Genomic DNA, 21,364 nt, shown 5'->3' with positions numbered 1-21,364 from the left:
AATCAACCTGCTTGACTTCAGACTATACTACAAAGCCACAGTTATCAAGACAGTATGGTATTGGCACAAAGACAGAAATAGAGATCAATGGAACAGAATAGAAAGCCCAGAGATAAATCCACGAACCTATGGACACCTTATCTTCGACAAAGGAGGCAAGGATATACAATGGAAAAAAGACAACCTCTTTAACAAGTGGTGCTGGGAAAACTGGTCAACCACTTGTAAAAGAATGAAACTAGAACACTTTCTAACACCATACCCAAAAATAAACTCAAAATGGATTAAAGATCTAAATGTAAGACCAGAAACTATAAAACTCCTAGAGGAGAACATAGGCAAAACACTCTCTGACATAAATCACAGCAGGATCCCCTATGACCCACCTCCCAGAGTATTGGAAATAAAAGCAAAAATAAACAAATGGGACCTAATGAAACTTAAAAGCTTTTGCACAACAAAGGAAACTATAAGCAAGGTGAAAAGACAGCCCTCAGAATGGGAGAAAGTAATAGCAAACGATGCAACAGACAAAGGATTAATCTCAAAAATATACAAGCAACTCCTGAAGCTCAATTCCAGAAAAATAAATGACCCAATCAAAAAATGGGCCAAAGAACTAAACAGACATTTCTCCAAAGAAGACATGCAGATGGCTAACAAACATATGAAAAGATGCTCAACGTCACTCATTATCAGAGAAATGCAAATCAAAACCACAATGAGGTACCATTACATGCCAGTCAGGATGGCTGCTATCCAAAAGTCTACAAGCAATAAATGCTGGAGAGGGTGTGGAGAAAAGAGAACCCTCTTACACTGTTGGTGGGAATGCAAACTAGTACAGCTGCTATGGAGAACAGTGTGGAGATTTCTTAAAAAACTGGAAATAGAACTGCCATATGACCCAGCAATCCCACTTCTGGGCATACCCACCGAGGAAACCAGATCTGAAAGAGACACGTGCACCCCAATGTTCATCACAGCACTGTTTATAATAGCCAGGACATGGAAGCAACTTAGATGCCCATCAGCAAATGAATGGATGAGGAAGCTGTGGTACATATACACCATGGAATATTACTCAGCCATTAAAAAGAACTCATTTGAATTAGTTCTAAGGAGATGGATGAAACTGGAGCCCATTATACAGAGTGAAGTAAGCCAGAAAGATAAAGACCAATACAGTATACTAATGCATATATATGGAATTTAGAAAGATGGTAACAACAACCCTATATGCAAAACAGAAAAAGAGACAACAGATGTACAGAACAGACTTTTGGACTCTGTGGGAGAAGGCGAGGGTGGAATGTTTCGAGAGAACAGCATCGAAACATGTATATTATCTAGGGTGAAACAGATCACCAGCCCAGGTTGGATGCATGAGACAAATGTTCGGGCCTGGTGCACTGGGAAGACCCAGAGGGATCGGGTGGAGAGGGAGGTGGGAGGGGGGATTGGGATGGGGAATACATGTAAATCCATGGCTGATTCATGTCAATGTATGACAAAAACCACTACAATATTGTAAAGTAATTAGCCTCCAACTAAAAAAATAAATGGAAAAAAAAAATAAACCTCCATTTGCCTGTGCCAACAAAACAATCAAGATCAGTCTTCTTGGGATTTTTACACTTTTGTTCCTCTTTTTGGACCAATTCACAGTTGTTCTAGGGTCTTATAGCAGCAAAAAGCCTAGGGATGGGAATTGAGAGGCACCTGGTCTTCCACCGTCGGTCCACACAGTCTGCTGCTGAGAAGGCAGCATGAGCCAGCTAAACTGCATGGCCTTCGGACACCGTCTGTCACTGCATCACCAGGGCATCATGGGGGACTCTGTTGTCCCTGTGCCACATTTCAGACACAGAAATCTTTTGCAGGGCTTCCCACGGGCCTGTGCATCTAGGCATGTCACATAGCCATTTCTTCTTTACGGTATTACTGCCTTGTTGGAAGTGCTGTGGGAAAGCCAACCTTAGGCCCCCTCTGCTCTTGGGGACCACAGTTCTCCTTCCTCTCTTCCAGTTTGGGGAGTATCTTCCTGGATATTTTTGGTTTCTAGCAATGTTGGCAAACAGGTTTTGTTTTCCACTCTCTCCTTGTACCTCTCCTGATGCAGCAGCAGATGGCCAACCAAAAGCTTTATTGAGGGATTAAAAGAAATGCAGGAATATAAGAGAAAAAGAGCATAAACATGTATGTGAAAAGAGACCCCAACCACATTTATAATTGCCTGTTTAATGTCTACCTTTCTTCATTATACTCTAAGCTCCATGAAGCCTGGGATAAGGCTTTCTAATCTCAATACCCAAATATTGCCTTTTTATAGTAAGCATAAATTCTTGTAATAGTATAAATTCTTCTTGAATAAATGAATGAATAGATGGGAACAAAATTCAGACACTGTGAAGAGTTTATGGAAAGTATGGTGGCTTAGAGGGTAGATTCTGGGGCAGATGGCCAGTGTGTGAATCTTGGCTCTGCTACTTATTGCTAGTTGGGCAAAACACATAGCCTGTCTGAACCTCCAATTCCTCATCAGTCAGATGGTTGTTCTGAGGATTAAAAGAGCTAACATTGAAATTCCCTGGTGGTCCATTGGTTAAGACTCTATGCTTCCATTGCTGGGAGCACAAGTTAGATTGGGGAACTAAGATCCTGAATTGATAAAGCTCTTAGAACTAATGGCTGGCACATAGTATCATATGAGTGTTGACCACTATCATTACCATCATTATCCTTATTTATTGTCTCATTATTATTAAGAAACCCCTGTACAGGATTGACCCAATGACTTTGTTATTGTTCAGTCGCTAAGGCGTGTCCGACTCTGTATACCAGACTCTCCTGTTCTTCAGTATCTCCCGGAGTTTGCTCGAATTCATGTTCATTGAGGTAATGATGCTATCATCCAATGATAGCAAAATATTTATTTAAAAATTGACATAATTTTAACTTTGCACTATTTCCCATATTATGTGAGGCTATTTTGTTTTCTTCTCATCTATGCAGCTCTGATTTCCTCAGGCTCAGGCAGTCATTCTTTAGGAATCCTACCTGTTTTCATGAGGGTCTGGTCTTTTGTTGGTATTTCTTATTTGTATGTCCTTAGTAAACACAACACCTCCCAAAGCCCTGTCTCAGATCATATGTACCAAGGAAATACTGTCTCAGTATGTATAGTTCAGGTGTTTTTCTCATCCTTTACACCCTCCAGTGTTGACATTTATCCACCCTCTTTCTGCTAGTTACAAGATCCTTTGCAGTTTGTCTTTGCCTACTTGACATTTCAGTAGCTATAATACTTAATGACATGACTTTGTCAATGTAGAGATTGCATTATTCTCTTCTAAATAATTTATAAACTCACATTTATTATTTACATATGAAAAGATAATTCCTGGAGTAACTAAGGTTAACATTTATGATAGAACACAATAGCATGGAACTTAGAGTACCTATAAAAAACAAATATTAACATTCTGAGCCAAATATTTGATTTAACTACAGAAAGCTAGTTCTTTGCATAATTATCATAAGACAGTCTTTTTCAGCCAGCTATAAATACTGATTTTCACAGGCTCTGATGCTCATTTTATTTGGTTGTTCAAAGAATTCTTGTAGCTATTTAGCCTCATACAGCTAATTTTTTATTCAGACAGATTATACCATGTACAACAATATGGAATGATTTACCAGCAAATTTCTTTCTTTTAATTTTTCCCTTATTTAGCCTTCTAAGAGTTCCTGCTGTTAAACTAAAGTAATTCCTTTACCTAAATATTTTTGCACTCTATTATAATATTTCCCCATCTGGTCTCTCTTAGCTAGAAATCATTTTATCAACTTATAGGAATATTTGTCTTTATTTATGCTGCACACATACCCATTATAATGGTTATGCTGCAATGCATGATATGCTTTGGATAAACAATTATGATACTATTTACATTATGGAGATACTCAGGTTTTCTCATTTTTCAGTATAACATTTATCATCTGTTCCTAAATATTTGCTATGAGGCCCCCTTGACCACCTTTATAATTAACATAATTGTTAATATTTTCCTCCAGACATCTACAACCTCACAGACACTCCCTTGTGCTTATTACTGAGCATTCATCATTAGTGATATTGTCCATTGTTAGCCTGTTCTTGCTGTGGGTCATTTATGTGCATGTATTCAGTACAATTAATGATGCAGTAAACTGAAGTCAAGTATATGTGTCTACCATTTTGAGTCATCTGCCTGTTTAGAATTTTTGTTAGAAGAGTTCCTATTCTTCCTGTTTCTACAACCACTTTTTATTAATTCTATTTGCAGTTGCCTTTTCCTCCCTTGAACTGAAGTCTTTCCAAGGGTTCCTTCTTAGATCTATTCTCTCTACCACCTCCCTAAGCAACTTCACATAGCTCCGTGACTTGGAATTCCTACCTCTCTCCTGACTATTTTATATGCATATCCAACTGCTGCCGCTTGGCTGTCCACAAACACCTCAAATTAAGCCATCTAACTGAATTCATCGTTCAAAACCAATTGCCTGCTTCCTTCTAGTATTCCCTCTACCATCCTCCTGTTGCTCAAGGTAGCGACATAGGGCTGCTTCTCTATCTCCTGCATGTTCTCAGTGAAGCTACAAGTTTTGTGAATCTTACCTCCATAAATCACATGAAACTATGAATTTGTCCTCCTCTAGTTCTAGAACATAGTCCCTCAACTAGACTACTGTACATACCTAGTCACTCAGTCATGTCCGACTCTTTGCGACCCTGTGGACTGTAGCCGGCCAGGCTCCTCTGTCCATAGGATTCTCCAGGCAAGAATACTGGAGTAGGTTGCCATTCTCTTCTCTAGAGGATCTTCCCAACCCAGAGATCAAATCCAGGTTTCCTGAATTGCAGGTGGATTCTTTACCCATTGGAGCCACCAGGGAAGCCTGTAACATTTTCCCAAATGATCATCCTATCTTTGATTTTATTATGGCTCTGCCAACCCCTGATGCCTCATTCACCAGACTGGGGAGTCTTCCATGACTCCGCCAACTGAGTGTTAGGCGCACATTTTATTTCCTTTGCAGTCTCTCCATTTCTCCATCATAATGGTTATCACGTCTTATCTTTTACTGCCCACTTATTTTTCCCTATTTCCCCACCACACATTAAACCTAGTGAGCTTGGGGTCTTACTCACCATGTAATCTCCAGGGTCTAGCACAGTGAAGACTATGCAGAAGGCACTCAGTAAATGCTTCTTAAATATTGCTGTATGTTAGTCAGTTTTTCAGCTTTCTGGTGTTTAAACTATAAAACCAGTAGAGAGAAATTATAAACATGTAAATTTCATGATGACAAAGTCTGAATCAGAATTCCTAGATTAAGTTTCTGGCTCTATCATTGCCTTATTGCATACTTTTGACAAAACACAAAATTTTCTCACTATAATGTAATCATATAACACTCATCATTACTGAGTACGCAATAAAAACGACAATAGCGTCTTATATTTAATGGCTTCCAAGTAGTTAGCAACATTTCTTATGAATTATGTATTTGTCCTCCATCCCTCTGGGGCAGACCAGCATCTTTCCTTCTAGAAGGCAATGAAGGGGGAGAGAGTTCCTCCTGTAATGGAATCCGAACCCTAGTCCTGGTTGGTTACCTTCTTCACAGAATGTGAGGAAGATTCATGAAGTTGTCTAAGTCTTTATGCCCAGGAAAATGGGTTATAAAAAGTAGTTTTATACTCTTGTATGTCCAATCTCTTAAGCACTCAAAATCTTTGGGAGTGAAAATGAATACAAATTATTTCAGTATTTCAGCTGATTCCTGGGCTCTTTCTCTATGTTTTTCTGGAGACAGATTTTTTTTTTTTCACACCCACTCAAACCATCTGTGTACCAGGCAAATTTTCTGAGATGCAAACCCAAGTGAAATATGTCCATTCCATTTATTTAGAAAGAACTGTAACTAATGATCCTGTGGAAGAACGGCGTGTGTAATGCTAAAGTGCCCTCTCTGTGTGAACAGCGAGGGCGGCCTCACAGTTCTGGTCACACAAAGCCTGGATGTGCAGACAAGCGCTCAGCACCAGTGATTTCAGACTCGCCCTCCAAAGACCTCCTGCAGGAAGCAGGGTCAGCCCAGGGTGTGTGTGTGACCTGGGGGTATCCCCCGTAAGGTCAGTTTCTCTACCACTATCCAATGGTAACATTTTTTTAAGTTTTGTGCCAGGTTTATATTTTACCCCAAATTATGTCAGCATTTGCTTTATTTAAAAATGTTTCAAGTTACTTCCCATTGGGATTCCCTGGCAACCCAGTGGTTGGGACTCCATAGTTCCACTGCAGGAGGCACGGGTTCAATCCCTGGTCAGGGAACTAAGATCCTGCGAGCTCCACAACCAAAAAAAAAAAAAAATTACTATTCATTAAAATTTACTCTCAAGGATGAGGCACCACATTTATTATTATCTTTAAGCTCTCCACAGGACACTCTCATCATGCTCTTTTTAAGCATTATCCCAGTTTGAAAAGCATGGAGTCTACGATATTGTAGCCCAGGCCGTGAGTTTTTTGTTAGAATTCATGAGAATTGTCCACCTGTTTCCTTTCTACTTCACTGCATGTAAGCTCCTGAAGTCCTTTTGGCTAGCTTGCTAATGAAATCTTTTAAATGTTGTTCTAAGCACCTAATTGGCAGCATGTCCACAATTAAGATGATTGAGGAATATAAATCAGCTTCCTCAAACAGAGATGTTCTGTTTGAGAAAAAGGGTCTGTCTGAGATAGGAATCACCTATCCACTTCTCTCTTTAGATCTTAATGGCAACTGGAAACCAAACTAAGTTCTAAAATTTAATGCTTTTTGGTAAGCATTTAGAAAATAAGATCAAACAGCAAGCTGGTCATGCTCAGATATGAGTAAAAAAAAGTGACTTATTTATACATGCAAATTTCAAAACATTTGTAAGATCTACCATGTGTGCTGTTAAAAAGGTTTTTTAATTTTAAATTATTTTTGTTAAATAATCCCGTTTCAAGTGACACTATGATTTATCGCCACTAATCAAGGTTCCGATCCCTCATAGACTTCTTGTTTGTATCTGTTTTTGTTCTTTGTTACATAAATATGAGGTTTATATATAAAATTCTGACTGTGTAATATAGGGCTAATGAGTCACAGATGGAAAGATGCTGGCATGTAACCATCTAATAACATTTTAAACTCATATTCCATAGTAAAACAAAGGCAAATTGTACACATCTGTTTTCCAACTTGTAGCATTGCTGAATTTGTGGAGAGTCTATGTTTAAAGGACTTTTACTTGAGGAGAAGAAAAAGAGGCTACGGGTCACCTTGAAACTACCCAGCCACCTAATAGCCTTATCGGAAAGGATTTGGCAAAAGCGATAAGATGGCCTCGACTTTGCTTCCTCAGAAGTCCCAGCTCTTAAAGAAGGAGAACCAAAGGCATTAGGGCTGAAGAGCTGTCTCAGACTACAAACATAATTTCATTGGCTCTCATAAGAAAAAAAGATTCCTAATAAGGGGAAATAGGGGAGAAAATATACCAAAACTAATAAAATTTAAAAACTAGAAAATTTCTGGCTTTTTCCAAAAATATCCTTAAAATAGATTTGGGTGGGTAGTGGGAAGAGTGAGGAGTAAACACAGGAAGGAATCTTGCAGGCACTCAAGGCCATATATTGTCGTGGTTGTTGTTCACTTTTTGTATAGTAAACGGATTCTGCGTGGGAAAAAAATTTGGAATTCAAGCCTCTGGTATCATATGTCATTGAAAAAGAAATAGAACACAGGCAAAATTTCTCTCTCAGACCTACCCAATTGATAAAGCCTGTGAGGACAAATTAGTACAAGCTAAGTAAAGTTCAGGCCCTTTAAAACATCTCTCCCTCCTTCTCCTCTGTTAAGGAATTCAAAACCACTTTTCTGCTTCAGGGGGGTGTGTGAACTGTCAAGTTCTCTTGGAAAAGTTACGTGACAGAAGCGATTACTGCAGAGTGTGACCATAAATCCCCCTGACATGAAATCTGCATGTTATAAGAGACAGATTTCCATCCACCACCTCTGCAGGAATTCCTGAGACAGGAAAGACCTGAGAGTCATCATATGATCGGAGAGAGAAATTTTGATATGTGGGTGGTAAGACTATATTCTGCGAGGCATACTGCAGTTATTCGGAGGAATACGTCTGATCTGACTGCAAAATTCTGTTCACTGTTGTCCAAAAAAAAGATTTAATACATGTACATCCTGAGTTGTAAACAGAATTCCAGTAGAAGGAAATTACAGTGTTGTGTTCATAACAGAGTCTATAGTTATCTCCATTCTGTACTAACATTTTATATGTAAGAGTCCAGAAATCTTGAGGATATACGTGAAATCCCAGTGGACCTGAGTTCTCTAGTCGACCATTCCCTTGAAGGAATGCTTGGCTTGGGGACCTCACATATCTGATTTTGTCCAGGGTGTGTCAAATAAGGCAAGACTTAGAGCCGGGATGGGGTGGCTTTAGGTGCGTGCTTGTTCTGTCCGTCCACCGGTGGAATGTCTGTGTGACGTTTTGTGTCGTGTTGTTTTGGTGCTGTGCCCTGTCCATAGGGTCTGCCAGGCTTCCCCACAGTTGCTGCTCTGCACAGTAACCAGATCCTCACCGTCAAGGTTTGTGGTTGGCACCCATGCCTGCTCAGTCAGAGCCTGCAACCAGCATAAGAGTGAGCAAGAACCGCTCAACTGGCTTGCCGAGTCCAGTCACGCCTTTCATCCCACACAGCAGGTCATTGGGCATCCAGGACCTCACCTCCATCAGCGGGACCAAATGCATATTAAAAAGGGGAACCTTGAGCCTGAAAGAGGGGAGGATACTGAAGTCGAAGAAAGGCAGGCAAGCTCTCATAGGCTGTGCCATGCCTTGGTAGTCTGATTGACATCAGACTATCAGCATCACCATGCTCTGTGATAGTTTTCAGTACATCAGATAATCCTAAATGCTCTGGACTTTGGGCATCAATAACATGACAGTTGCGTTCATGCCACATTATGCTGGTTGATGAATCTGACGAAAATTGAACTGGCGCTTTGTCTCTGGACTTTCTGCTCAGAGTACAGGTGACTCGAGGTTACCCGCCTCTCTATGTACAATGTTTAAAAAGACCCAACACCCACAGCAAAAAAATGAAGATTCATTTCTAACTAAAAATCTGGTTTCACCATCCCATTTCAGGGTTACGGTTCTTTCAAGAAGAGCCAGAGAGTCTGATGTCAGACACAAGTACCAGTTCTGTTTTGCTGGATGGTTATTATAAGTCTAATGTGTGTATCTTTATTTCTTTCTTGGGGTCTTCTGATGCCTATTCTTCAACTCTCTCACCTCTGAACTCCAACCTTTGACCTCACCTGACTGATCAGATGGTGTTTCCTAAAATCAATCATGGGTTTCTCTCTGCTGATCAGCAGCTCATTAAACGCCGCCTGATTAAGGTAGTGCTTATTCTTGCTCAAGTTGGATTTCTCCTTTAGATTCGATTTTTACTCTGTATACGGTTGCTTAACCATTTATCTTTCATGGATGGGGTGTGGGTGGTGGGTATTTATTTTAAAATATACTAAAGCGAAATTATGTTTCATGAGCTGCATTTGTTTGAAATGTATATGAAAATACCCAAAGCAAAAGGTATAGAAAGCCTATCTAATTTTTTCTTAAATGAAGAAAAAGGAAAACAGCTTAAAAATTATATCCAGCGACAGATCCCGTTTCTAAGCTCTCTAGCTTTGGTAATGTATAAATTATTTCTCAGCATGACTAGAGCCTTGTATGTCTAATTTTGTAAGTTATGAAAAAGTAGATATTTGTCCGATTATAAATGCAACCATTTTATTAAGCAAGGTGAATATAACCGATGCAGCATTGTCATGGATAAAGTTATGCAGAAGTTTTCTGCCAGCTCTGTTATAATAACATGCACACTCCTTCCAAGAGCTGAGAGTGCCGGTTCCGAGCTTTGATTTCAAACAGTGTCTACTCAGCTCACCCAGCATGAATATTTATTTGCTTCCTGCTGGCAGGCAAATTGCCTTCAGGCTTTAGGTTCCTGGTTGTTCGGGTTCTTTTTATAGTATAAACGGGGATTAGACAATACAAATTTCAAGTGTTGAAAAGGAGACCTGGGTCTTTATCGCTCACAGTTATTGTTGGTCTGTCCCCTCCTCTACTACAGGGTGACCAAGGTCAGGCTGGGCCGCCAGGCCCGCCAGGCCCCCCGGGCCCAAGAGGGCCGCCTGGGGACACAGGGAAGGATGGCCCCCGCGGAATGCCAGGCGTGCCCGTGAGTTGCTTTTTTGGTTCAGTTGTTCTCACTGGTTTTGTTTCCTTTGAAGCGCTGAGAATTGGGATGGAGTTGGGCCGATGGGGTGGTGGAGGTCAGATGAGTGGAGTGGGCTGAGGGAACTGGAATGATAGGAAAGTCACCGGTCAGAGGAGACTGCCCACAGGAGTCTGCTCTCCACTCAACCCACCGGGCACCCATGCAAACCACAGGAGAGGCCTGGAAACAGCGACTGATCTGGTGTTCAGGTAAGCCTGAAGAAACCTGCGGGTAGAGATGCCTGATCACATGTGTCCTGAGTGCCATAGAGGACCTCACAACCTTTGGTTTAAATGGAAGACTGGCATGAAAAACTAGATGGGAGATTGGTAACATTTCCCAAAGGACCAAAACAGAGACAATAAAGTCCTATGCAATTTACAGAAAGTAAAAGAGGTAAATTATCCTAATATTTAATCCCTTGCAAGTAATCGCTAATAAAACAGTGAAATTAATGGTTAAAACAACAGCATTTACAATCTGAATATCATTTGTCCTTTGTATGTGAAGCTTATGAATAGAAATGACTTAGCCATCTCAACACTTTGATCTAAGTACTAATTTACTAAGTACTTAGTTACTTAGATTGGTGAAATGTCAATAATAAAGTAACACAAGACATCAGATAAATGATTTAGTTTTGTAGAGGCAAGTCAGCGATTTAAAGAAATACATGGAAAAGGTCAAAAATTTGTACACTTATGACTTTTGGACCAGAAGTTCAGGTTTATTGCTGAATTAAATTATTTATTTAATATATTACTTTAACTTATTTTCATTAGTGTTTTCACAGTACAAAGGTAATAATAAAATATTAATCCACAAAGTAGAAAAATTTGAAAATAAAAGTAACCAAAAAAGAAAAAAGTCTGCCATAGTCATTAATGTTTGGCATATTTAATTTTTATATTCACATATTTATGTATGTGTTAAGTGACTCTTTTCTTTAAAGAATATAGGGTACCTTAAACCTTTTCTGAGACAACCTCCGCTCCAAAAGCTGCAGTAAATTTATGAATGAAGTTGACTCTCAGCATAATTTTCTGGTTGTTAGGACTGCTTTCACTGGACCATCAGAGGTAGAGGTTTCATCTTAAAACTGTCTTCTAAGGTCTCACTTTTTCTCAGGATGAAACCCCAAAGATAGAGAAAGCCTTAGCTGCTTTACAATATAATCACTCCTACTAGTTTTATTTAGAAAACCTTCTTGGCATAGTTCTTAAATTTCTGCAGTAAGTAACACAGAGTCATCATATTAAATCTTAAAATGTTTACAAATGCATTTGAAGAAAGAACATCAGTACCCTTTATATTTCATTATGTTTGCATTCCTCTCTTTAGCCTGAGAAGTATATATTTACATTCTCAATCCCCAGTGGATATTGTGAAAAAGAAAAAAAAAAGATTGAAATTGGTTTGTACTGTTTACGGCATCAATAAAATTATCATTATTCTTTTTTAAGGGTGAACCAGGGAAACCAGGAGAACAAGGCTTGATGGCAAGTATCTGAATTTATCTTTTTCTGTGTTGAAAAGAATGGAAAGACAAGTTACTCAAAGCTGTGGTCAATACTGTGTGTAACAAATGTATCTATTGTGTAACCTATAACAAAAAGAAGTGAGAATTAGTAAAAGCTAAAACACTGATGATAACTGAACCACTTTGCTATACACCTGAAGCTAACAAAGCATCGTAAGATAACTATACTTCAATTTTTTAAAATGGTAAATGTGTGTGTGTGTGTGTGTGTGTGCGCACATGCACGCACACGCATGCATGCACACGCATGCTTAGTTATGTTTGACTGTTTGCAACCCCATGGACTGTAACCCACCAGGCTCCTCTGTCCATGGTATTTCTCAGGAAGCAATACTGCAGTGGGTTGCCATTTCCTCCTCCAGGAGATCTTCCTGACCCAGGAATCAAACTTGCATCTCCTGTGTCTCCTGCATTGCAGGCGGAATCTTTCCCCACTGAGTCATTGGGGAAGCCCTGAACTCCTTTAAAATAAACAAGCAAAAAAAGTGATAGACTCTGTTCATCACATGGTAAGGATAGCATGAAAACACATCTGCAAAACTGATACAGGAGGAAAAAAAGAGGGAGATTCCAGGTGAAGCAAGTGACAAAGAACACTGAGGAAGACTTCTATAAGAAAGATGAAATTCAGGGACACGCCTGTTAAACAGAAATGAGACGTCAAAAGAACCAGGTGTGACTTTCCATGAATTAGTAGAGTAAACCTCCCACAGTGATTCAAGGGGGTTTTCTTTTGTTGAAGGGAGAAAGCAGTTGTGCCTTTTTGACCCTGCAAATTGGTAATAAAACAGTAGAGTTAATGGTTAAAACATCAGCAGTTATGGTGTGAATATCATTTGTGCTTCCACCCAGAAACAGTGGTGCCTTCCTAATTTATGACATTAAAAAAGATCATGAAATGATTCCTCTTGGACTTGCCTATAGACACGTGGGTCCCAGCTTCTCAGGTTTGTTTATCCTTTGCCAGAGATAAAGAATTTGGGGCAGCTTGCTGAGCCCCAAAGAGTAGAATTCCTTCAACTTGCCTCTTCCTGTCTCTTCCTGCCTGTCTCTCTCTGGAGTCACCTTTCTGATCTACTTTGTGACATAAGCAATATTGGGGAACACAGGGTTATGGACTAATAACCCAAATTCCAGAGGACGACAATGTCTCACACTCGCCCTGGATGCAGTGATGACAATCAACTTGATCATGTCCATTCCACGCGATGTGTGGCATGCAGCCTGCAGGTGTTCAGGATGTAAAATGTATTAAAAAAAAAATAGTTAGCTGGGTTGTAGTGAATGCACAGAAACACACTAGTTGGCCAGTAATTAAAACAAATGTGTGCATAGGCTAAAGGTCAAAGGCTTCTCCCTGCACAGGATGCCTTTAGCAGCCCTCCTGGGAAGACACTCAGCAAGCTGTAGTCCTAGCCGTCGTGGAGCTGTCTTCAGAACGTCACTGATGAAGTGGAAGCATCCTGGGACCACACCTGACCCACTGCCTGGAAATTCTCTGTTCCTGACCTATAGTGTCAAGATAGATATTTGATGTGGATGATCAGGCAGAGGGTGCCATTGTGGATTCCTTTTTAAAAACAAGTAAAATGAAAGAAAAGCAACAGCAAAAGAGCGTATGTGAAAATTAAACAAAACATCTGCCATCTGTGGTAACTTTGCATACAAGTGCAGCATTAGCTCTCGGGATTATAGGATCACAGAAGGTGTAGGATCTTTGGAAATCTTTAAGCATTTGAACGCACCTGTAATTTTTATAATGGATAATGGTCAAAACATTTTACTCCCATACACTCTTACATCCAAGGTTACTTGGGATTCTCAGGAGCCCAGGTATGCAGAGTCAACTCAGATTTTTATAATTGCCAGTGATAAATGGTTTTGTACCCCAGTGTCCAAAGCAGCACTGTAATATATAAAGTTCTAAAATAAAAATGGCTGTTTTTAAAATTATAATCTTATCTTCTCTAAATTCATATATGTGCTCTATGATACACTTTGGGAAGAACAACTTAATCCCAATTCCCTACTCTTCCTAGCTTAATGTCATTAAGTATAAATGTCCCATCTAGTCCTAAATGAATTATATCATTGTCTTAATTTGCCCCAGTTTCCCATTTCATATAGCTACTTTTCAGATAAAGGTGATCCTGGGATATTTTTTCTCAACTTTTTTTTCTCTTTAAACTCTTCAGACTTAGTCCATACTCTCATTTTTAAAAATGCAGCTAAGAAATTCAGTTGAAATCACAAATGTTTGAAGGATGTGTATAATATAGTGATCTTATAAAGTGCATTGCACAGTTCTTAACAATGTAAAATTCTTCTTTTAAAGAAAACTTGTATAATATATATTTTTAAAAGTAGATAAGTATACATCTCAATGAATCTTCACAGTGTACATAACTGTCTAACCACAAACCAGATCAAGAAATAGAATGTCTCATATCCTAGAAACTCTGCCCTGCTTCCCTCACCATCCCCCTCTTCTGCCTTCTGCCAACATAGATTAATTTTGCCTGCATTTGAATTTTACAGTAATAGAATCCTACAATATGTAACTTTTGTGTCTGGATTCTTTCATCCAGCTTTATATTTGTGAGATCATCCACCTCTATTTTAATAGCCTTCACAGCTGGTTACCAAAAAAAAAAAAAAAATTAAGAGGAAGAACCTTACTTCCTTGACTTCACTGTTAAAACTACATCACTCAAATAGCAGTAAATGAATGAATAGTCTGTCTGACCCTGGGCAAGTCACTTAACCTCTCAATTTTTCATCTGTAAAGAAAGGATAATAATAATACCCTCTCTACCTCCCTTATAAGGTTGCCAAAGACAAATGCAATAAATTAGGAGAAAGCACTTTAAAATATATAATGAAGAATTGTATGAGTATGTTATTATTATTATCACTCAATTGTTCCCTCTAGAGTAAATTACAGGTGAGCATGGATTTATATAACAGATGTATTCCTGTAAAGTTCTATATGAATCAGATTTTCATAAATCAACATAGCTTAAATGTACTGGGAAATTTTGCTATTTAAGGCAATCCTATTCAGAGTCTTTTTGTAAAGGAACATAATCCCCTAATTCCTCTTCCCAGAAAACCAAATTTTTATATATTATTTGCTTAAAGAGAAATATTTCTATTTTTAAAGAAATCGCTATTTATGTTTGTTAAGTTAAATAGCACTTGGTTATTTTAACCTATCTCAAAGAAGAGATACTAGAAATATAATAGCAGCTTTCATGAGGAGAAAAATTTCCTTAGAAATTTTCTTTTTCCTTCAAATATTACATGTAGGGGATGGGGAGCAGTGGGTGTGTTTTGACTCAAAGTCTGGTAGAAAGAAAAGTACATCATGCCAGTAATTCTGACCTCAGAACAACTTAAAGAGTGTATGACTGTAGTCTGTGACCATTTTTACTGATCCATAAAATATAGGCAATGATTTCTATTTTACTCCTCTCACTGGGATATGGTAAGAAGCAAGTGAAATAATAAAAAATATGAAAATGCTTTATGGAACAAAGACTTGCATAAGTGAGAAGAATTGCTGTTAAGACAAAAATGTCAGATGCCATAACTTTGCTTGCAGAAAGCCCACTCGATGCGCCCTAAGGGCTAACAATAGTGTGATTATAGCTATCAATTAGAGTGTGTCAAATACTGAGATTGATAATGCCCCTTATTCCTTTTGTCTTACTTGTTGCTGTCATTGTTTTTGGCCTCCTCTTATGCATCACATCTTCTTACATCATCAGCTTTTCATAACACACCACCAGTTCAACCAAGGGAAGATAATAAATGCCACTGCTCCCATCTTTTCCATAGTATGCTAAACCCACTACATCTGTTGGGTTCTATCATGGGAGAGTGTTTGCTTACATGAGGATCTTGAGAGGCACTATAGAATTTCTTAAAAGTGTAAGTATCTCTAATGATGAAATGGAAAAAAACTAGGAATGATCTAAAATTAGCTCTTATAAAACTGTTTATGAGTGTGTCAGGTGGGGAATTCATTTTTGTAATCCAGGCTATATATTTTATATTGCAAAAATAATCATCTGAAGATTAACAGCAACTCCGATAAAATAAAAGAGAAGTCCTGCCTGTCAAGCAGTTCCACATTTATTTAGCCCTGCTGTGTGTCTATTCCATAAACAAGGCATTTGGGTTTTCTGAGAAGTTCTGGAGGAGATTTTAAAAGGCAGAATCTTTAAACTGGACCCCATTTAAATAAGGAGAAAATCACTCTGGCTTGTAAAACTAGACTCAAGAATCAAACCAAGAACTGACCACAGCTGGAAATGCTAAATTTCTGAACCCCAGGACAAGTTATCTTTATTTTTCAGTTCTCTAGAACTTTGAATAGTATTAAAATAGTATTTTTGAAAGTGTCTTTCCTTTTGATATTCTTACAGTTTCTTTCTTTAGCAAAAGTAGAAGTTCTCAATAACATAAAAGATAAATGATGTATATTCAATGTGCCAACTTGTCCCAGTTTCCTGGAAATTTTCATTTTTTAAAAATATTTATTTATTTGGCTGCACTGGGTCTTAGTTTCAGCATGTAAACTCTTAGTTGCAACATGTGGGATCTAGTTCCCTGACCAGGAATCAAACCTGAGACCCCTGCATTGGGAGGTCAGAGTCTTAGCCATTGGGCCACCAGGGAAGTACTTGGAAATTATTTTTTCATCCAAAGTATCTATAACCAAGGTTTCCTAGACCACATCCCTTTTCCTACACTGAACTTTTTCTTCCTCTCTCTCTCCCTACGTAAACGCAAACTCCATAATGTATCCATTCATCTCTTTCTGAATTATAAGAGTACTTACAGTGTCATTCATTGGGCCCTGGTGGTGTATGAGAGTTTAAAACTCAGAAATTTTTTTTCTGTTATTGTTTCTTAAAGTGAAACTTGTATTGTATCCAAAAATTTATAGATATTTTTTAGTTTATTTTGGATTTGTCTGCAAACATGTTTAGTACATTTGGGTCAAGTGAATACAATGCATTTCATAGTAGCTAATAACATAAGCATAAATAATTGCTTCTGCTTCATTTAAGATAAAATTGAATCAACCAATATGTGAAGATTTACTTTAAACATATTTAGTTATAATGTACTGCTATCCCACAGATTTGATAAAACATATCATATTACTTAATTGTACTTTGCTCTCTCAGCTTTATTAATCTGCAGGATGATAGACATCAGAGCCAGCAGCAGGCTTCCCTTCATGATTTTAATCTGGTGTAGTAAGTGAAAGTGTGAAAGTGATAGGCACCCAGTCATGTCCATCTCTTTGCGACCCTATGGACTGTAGCCCACCAAGTTCCTCTGTCTATGGAGTTCCCCAGGCAAGAATACTAGAGTGGGTAGTCTTTCCCTTCTCCAGGGGATCTTCCCAACCCAGGGATCAAACTGGGGTCTCCCACATTGCAGGCAGATTCTTTACCATCTGAGCCACCAGGGAAGCCCCTGGTGGAACAAACAAGCCTTCAAATCACAAATAACCAAAATGACCTAAGTCATCTTAGGGTATTTAGTTATTAGATTTAGCAGTGAAATTTTTTTTTTTTTTTTTGTAAAACTGTGTTACTTCAGTTATGCACACTGCCTGCTGGGATGCCTTAGCAACCATTCTAATGCATTATTATCTTCAGTTAATTTAACTGCCCATGAAATACATGTAAATGCCACACCAACAGAACTCTTCTGACTTACGATGTTTTTTTCTAGAGTTGGTAATACTTGGTTTTCTGAATGGGCCAAGGCCTGCCCCCCTTGCTCCCTCACATGTACCTAATATCCAAATCTCTATGAGACTCCAGCTCTCACATGTAGATATTCGGAATGCTCACAGGGTCAAACTCCACCCACGTGCTTCAAAATACCCACGTCTTTGCCCCATTGTTACAGTGCACACCGGTGGTATGGCTCACTCTCAGAACAGACCTGGGACGAAGGCAACTCGCAGTCCATGAAGTGAGCTGCAGTCATCGGGGGGGGAGAATTCCAGGGTCACAGGTACGCAGAGCACAGTCTAAGGTCAAGGAGCGGCCTGCCAAAGGAGGGGAGTGCAGCCAGGAAAGAGATCTCTAAAGCGTGGGCCCCATGCAAGAGCCTTCTTGCCCAGGGTAAGGGCAGTATCACGGCCGTGTGTCTGAATGGACTCTTAAAAAAATAGACTTCTGCTTTGGTGGGTCACTTCCTTTGAGAAAACTTCACACACACACAAAGATATTCACATTCCTCTAAGCTAAGTTAGAAACTGTCTTCTCCCCTCCTCCACGTTTATCACATCACATATAATATTAATTGTATTTGGAGCTTAGTGTATTCAATAAACTGAGTGACTGAATAATGTGAATTGATGAATCAATAAATCAAGTACCAATGCAAGGAAATCCTGTTTAGATTTTTCTTTTATCCAGTGTCATAGCACACCAGGAGTAGGATTAGGCAGGATAAATACAACTACAAAACTACTTTTTTTCTGCATCATTGTGTATTCATTCTTGTATTATAGATAATTTGAAATATGTATGTTCATGAATAGGCATTGTGTAACTAAAAGACTGATTTTCATGAGGACAGTGAAATAATAACTTGCAACTTTTAATCACACTCCATAAGAATTTTTTAAGTAGAGCATAAATAATTTAGAAGAAATCTTAGGAATCATCTAGTTAATCACTTTAAAGATAAAGAAACAGCATCAGAATGAATAATAACATGATCAAGCTCACAGAGTAGTCCATGGCAGAACCAGGGTCGAATCCAGTTCACTTGATTGCAGTCTTATGCATTTTACACCCTAGATCTGCTAGATCTACACTTTCTAATATAGTAGCCACTAGCCACATGTGGCCATTTAAACTGCAATTAAACAAAATTAAATTTAAAGTTCAGTTCCTAACAGTTGTACTAGCCACATGTCAAGTGTTCAGGTACCACATGTGGTTACTAGCTACCATACTGGGTTGAGCAATAGAGACTATTTCTATTATTCCAGAAAGTTCTGTTGGACAGGACTGGTCTAGATAGAAAACAGATCTGAACAGTAGACGAGTATATATTAGGGTCCTAAATTTAAGTCTTCCTTCTGCTGGTTGTGGGATATTTAAATTTTAACAATTAGTGTTTTTTTAGCATTGTTGATTTAACATGGGAAAAGCACTTACACATTACTCCTTAGAAATATTTTTTCCTGAGCATAGTATCGGGTGATAGGCCTTCATAAACTATAAATTTGCTGCCTTTATGGTACACTAGGGAAGTATGCTTAATCACAGAGGGCAGAGGAAGCCTGTTAATTTTTCTTTCTTTCCAGATCATTTCCATTTTGGATGTAGCACTGAGAAACAATTTATTAAATATTTAGAAAGGATAAAGTGAGTTAATTTCGGCCCTGGATATCTGGTGGGAGGTGATAGAGTCTCTGTTTGGGGATCTAATCAGAGTACAGATTCTCAAATACCTAGATCTGTCTTAAATCTATTAGCCATAGTTAATGTTCAATTTTTAGTCTTGGGTCCTGGTTTCATCAAGTGGTAAGAAAAATGTATAGCTTCTTTAATTTCCTGAGTGTTAAGAGACATCCCTTAAAGAGGTTGGAGCTTCAATAGTTTGAGAAACACCAACAAATGAATCATCTGGGTTTAATATTTTTCCCCAAAAGTCAGCACATGAGATAGAGAAGTCAAAAAGAATTTATTCTTTTAAAAAATTAATTACTGCATTTAAAACTTTTTTCATCAAATATTCATGAATTAAAATATAGTAACATGTCATCTTATAGATAGGCTCTAAAGGAGATCTATTTTAGAGAAACTTCTTCAAATAATAGAAATTATGGAGTGATATTATTGAAATGAAAAAATCCCAGATACTTGGACAGAAACAACTGCCTCAAAACTGAGGACTTTAAGGAGAAAAATAGAATGATGTCTAACTTCCCATAAGAAGAGCTTCAGTTCAATTCAGTTGCTCAGTCATGTCCAACTCTTTGTGACCCTATGGACTGCAGCACACCAGGCTTTACTGTCCATAACCAACTCCCGGAGCTTGCTCAAACTCATGTCCATAGCGTCGGTGATGCCATCCAACCATCTCATCCTCTGTCGTCCCCTTCCACTCCTGACTTCAATCTTTCCCAACATCAGAGTCTTTTCTAATGAGTCAGTTCTTCACATCAGTTGGCCAAAGTATTGGAGCTTGTCCATGCATTTTCTAAATGGATAATGATGGATGAATCACCCTAGTGTTTTGATTCTATTAAGTACTACTGTAAGGCAACCATTTTTATTTCAAGATATTGTTTATATATACTGGAAGATTTTTGCTTTTTTAATTTGACTAAAAGTTTTAGACAGCCATCTATTAAAAAAAAAAAAAACCACTGAGCTCTTTCCAGTAATAAAAAGGAAGATAGTTAAGAGTTGTAAAACAGTGGAGGAAGTTTGGTAAATGGAATTTAATAATTTTCATATTTACTAATTCATTGTTTCAATGCAGTCAATAATGATTTATTTGCTAGGAACTGACCTAGGTGCTGAGGATGTAAAATATATGACCTGAAGAATTTGCCTGCTAGTCAAGTAGATTTTATAAATATGCAAATATATTAAAATTCAGCCAGTTAAAATGTGCTTGCGAAACATGGAGGACAAAAACTTGCTCTGTCTGGGTGAACTGGAGAAGGTTCACAGTGGAAGTGAGTGAAGGTTGCTGAGCCTCAAAGAATGATGAAGACCTTTACATGAAGTCTTCGTGTATGGATGGCTCAGTGTGACTGAAGAGAGAATCCATGGAGGACTCAAAACAAAAATGAGGCTCTCTCAGCTCAGCTCAGTCCCGCTCTTTTTTTGTTTATGCTGTGTTCCTTCTTACCTGGTTCATCTGAATTATTGGCTTCTGTACTGAAAACGTAGCAGCACATGTTATATTCTAAACATTTCCCCGAAGTTCCTAGTTTGGCATTTCCACACACTTAAGCCATGAAATCTGAATCTTGTAAAACATCACTTGAATTATACTCCAGACTCCCATACACTAGTGGCTAGACTTTATGTTTCTTGACCCTCTCTCATCAGACATCCAAGCGGAACACGGAATGTTATAAAAGTACATCTTAAATGAATCCTTCTTAAGTAAGACAAGCTTCTATTATTTATTTCAAATTTCCTCTTACTCTTTATAACCAATTTTTTGTATTTTCTGATCTTGTGACCAGGTTAATAGCTTTCACAGGTTAATAGCTATAATTAAAGTCTATTGCACCAAACTCTTGAGAAAGTCTGATATTAACATTTTATGACTCCAATAAGTTAGATTATATGTTATCACTTTTCCCATAGAAACAGACTTTAAAAAGTATTTTCTTCATTCTGCCTAACTTTTATTAAATCATGGAACAATT

General features: G+C 38.3%; 1 protein-coding gene across 1 annotated transcript in view; it reads left to right on the top strand.

Annotated features, from left to right (window-relative positions):
• COL25A1 (collagen type XXV alpha 1 chain) overlaps positions 1-21,364 on the top strand; it is a 503,516-nt gene that overhangs the window by 362,586 nt on the left and 119,566 nt on the right. The window contains exons 8-10 of the mRNA XM_070452267.1: positions 8,626-8,685; positions 10,242-10,349; positions 11,852-11,887. Of these exons, the coding sequence (XP_070308368.1) occupies positions 8,626-8,685; positions 10,242-10,349; positions 11,852-11,887 (204 nt within the window). The remainder of the gene's footprint in view (positions 1-8,625; positions 8,686-10,241; positions 10,350-11,851; positions 11,888-21,364) is intronic.

The sequence above is a fragment of the Odocoileus virginianus genome, chromosome 21 (assembly GCF_023699985.2).
Source record: "Odocoileus virginianus isolate 20LAN1187 ecotype Illinois chromosome 21, Ovbor_1.2, whole genome shotgun sequence".
Taxonomy (NCBI): Eukaryota; Metazoa; Chordata; class Mammalia; order Artiodactyla; family Cervidae; genus Odocoileus; species Odocoileus virginianus.
Note: the sequence above shows the minus strand (reverse complement) of the source record. Positions and strands in the feature narration are given on the sequence as shown.